Source organism: Miscanthus floridulus, chromosome 11 (genome assembly GCF_019320115.1).
Source record: "Miscanthus floridulus cultivar M001 chromosome 11, ASM1932011v1, whole genome shotgun sequence".
Taxonomy (NCBI): Eukaryota; Viridiplantae; Streptophyta; class Magnoliopsida; order Poales; family Poaceae; genus Miscanthus; species Miscanthus floridulus.
This window is the reverse complement of record NC_089590.1, coordinates 38,945,787-38,947,384: the sequence shown is the minus strand read 5'-3', so window position 1 is coordinate 38,947,384 and position 1,598 is coordinate 38,945,787. Positions and strand designations below refer to the sequence as shown.

General features: G+C 43.8%; 1 protein-coding gene across 1 annotated transcript; it reads right to left on the bottom strand.

Annotated features, from left to right (window-relative positions):
* Positions 1–5: 5 nt before the first annotated feature.
* Positions 6–807, bottom strand: LOC136491801 (protein PYRICULARIA ORYZAE RESISTANCE 21-like; the record flags this gene model as incomplete). The annotated part of the gene is made up of 2 exons (XM_066488036.1): positions 568–807; positions 6–223 (listed from the first exon to the last, which is right to left on the bottom strand). Coding segments are annotated over exons 1-2 (300 nt in total), but the record flags the coding sequence as incomplete, so codon positions are not given.
* Between the last annotated feature and the right edge of the window lie 791 nt (positions 808–1,598).

Sequence of the window (1,598 nt, the reverse complement as noted above, 5' to 3'; positions counted from 1 at the left end):
CCGGGGCCGGGCTGTGGGCACGGATAAGGGCACGAGTATACCAGCTTGCACTTGGGCTCGGGCTTGGGCTCGGGCTCCTTTTCTTTGACGATCTCGATGTTCTTGATGATCCTACAGGCCTTGGCCCAGAGGATGCAGCTGAGCTTGTTGGCGTCGAAGGGCCCGGAAACGGTCACCTTGTCCTTCTCGTACTCCACCTTCTCGATCACGAACTCGCATCGCTCTGCGTACACACATTTAATTTGCTTGCCTGATGAGTGAGTGAACCACGACGACTACTTTTTTTTTGAGCTGCCTACCCATTCCATAATCTAAGATGTTTTGATTTTGTTATTAGTGAAACTTCTTCAAATTGACCAAGTATTGTATATATGTACAAAAAGGTTAACATCTATAAATTAGTTTTACTAAATGCACAATTTAGTATATTTGTATGACACATTTGTCTTGTGTTAAAAACATCTCTGAGTTTTTTCTATAAATTCAGTTAAAGTTGAAGATGATTGACTTAGGTAAATCTATAAAACATGCATATTACATTTTCGAACAATAAAAGGAAATATTTACCTTGGATGCAGCACAGGACCTTCTGGATCTTGGTGCTGCAGCGGCCGCACTCCAGGTCCACCGTGATCTTCAACTTGCCCATCTCTGCACCACATAAACTTGCATGCGTGGACTCAGCTTAATTAGTATAGAAAGAAATGTGCCTTTTAATTTGTTTTCCCTGTTGCAGTTTTGCAGAGATCGAACCAATTCACTAGCTAATAAATACTACAAATTCTTTCTTCTTTACAGGCTACGAAAGTTCACCTTAATTTGCAAGCGATGACAATTCTTATGAGCAAATGAAGGGTGCTTGTGTTGATGAGCAGCTATATATTTGGGAGGAGCGAGACTTGCTACAAGCATGTGACGTACGTTGTCATCTTATCAATCAGATGAGAGACCAACATACATATATATAATGTCTATACATAGATGGTGGCACTGTATGTACATATATATAGATATAGCAGAGGTTGCTTGCGAACGACGCGATGCTGCAGTAGTCACGTACAGCGCAGCAGCATCTGTAGGGATCACGTTCACGCCTGCAGCGATGGCGAATTGAAACGCGTGCATGTCTCCATCGATTCTGGAGGGTTAGGATTTCATGCATGCACCGGGTTCAACGTCTCCCTCGTACGTCCTCTCTTGCTTCTCTGTCAAGCTAGAAAATTTGGTGAAGGCGGAGACAGATGCTGCATGCCTGCATTGCATTGGGCTCGCTGGTATGAGTGTGAAAGAAATGAATATATTAATAGAGTACGAGGTTGGTAGGTTACAACGACGAATTTGAGTTTGTGTGTGTTCTATAGTCGTCCAGGCGGGTTGAGTTGTCGGATTAGTTGTTGCTAAGGTTGACGACGACCTGCTGTGCAGTAGGCTGCTACATACAGTACCTACGTCCTAATAACCCTACGTCAACTTCAGCTTGCTACCACAGCTAGCCACCGGTAATCATTGAACACCGCCTAATTAAATCAGTTGCTCGGTGGTCAGCAGGATGGTTCCAACGGATGTAACGCTGACTGATTGCCAACTAATAACCCAAT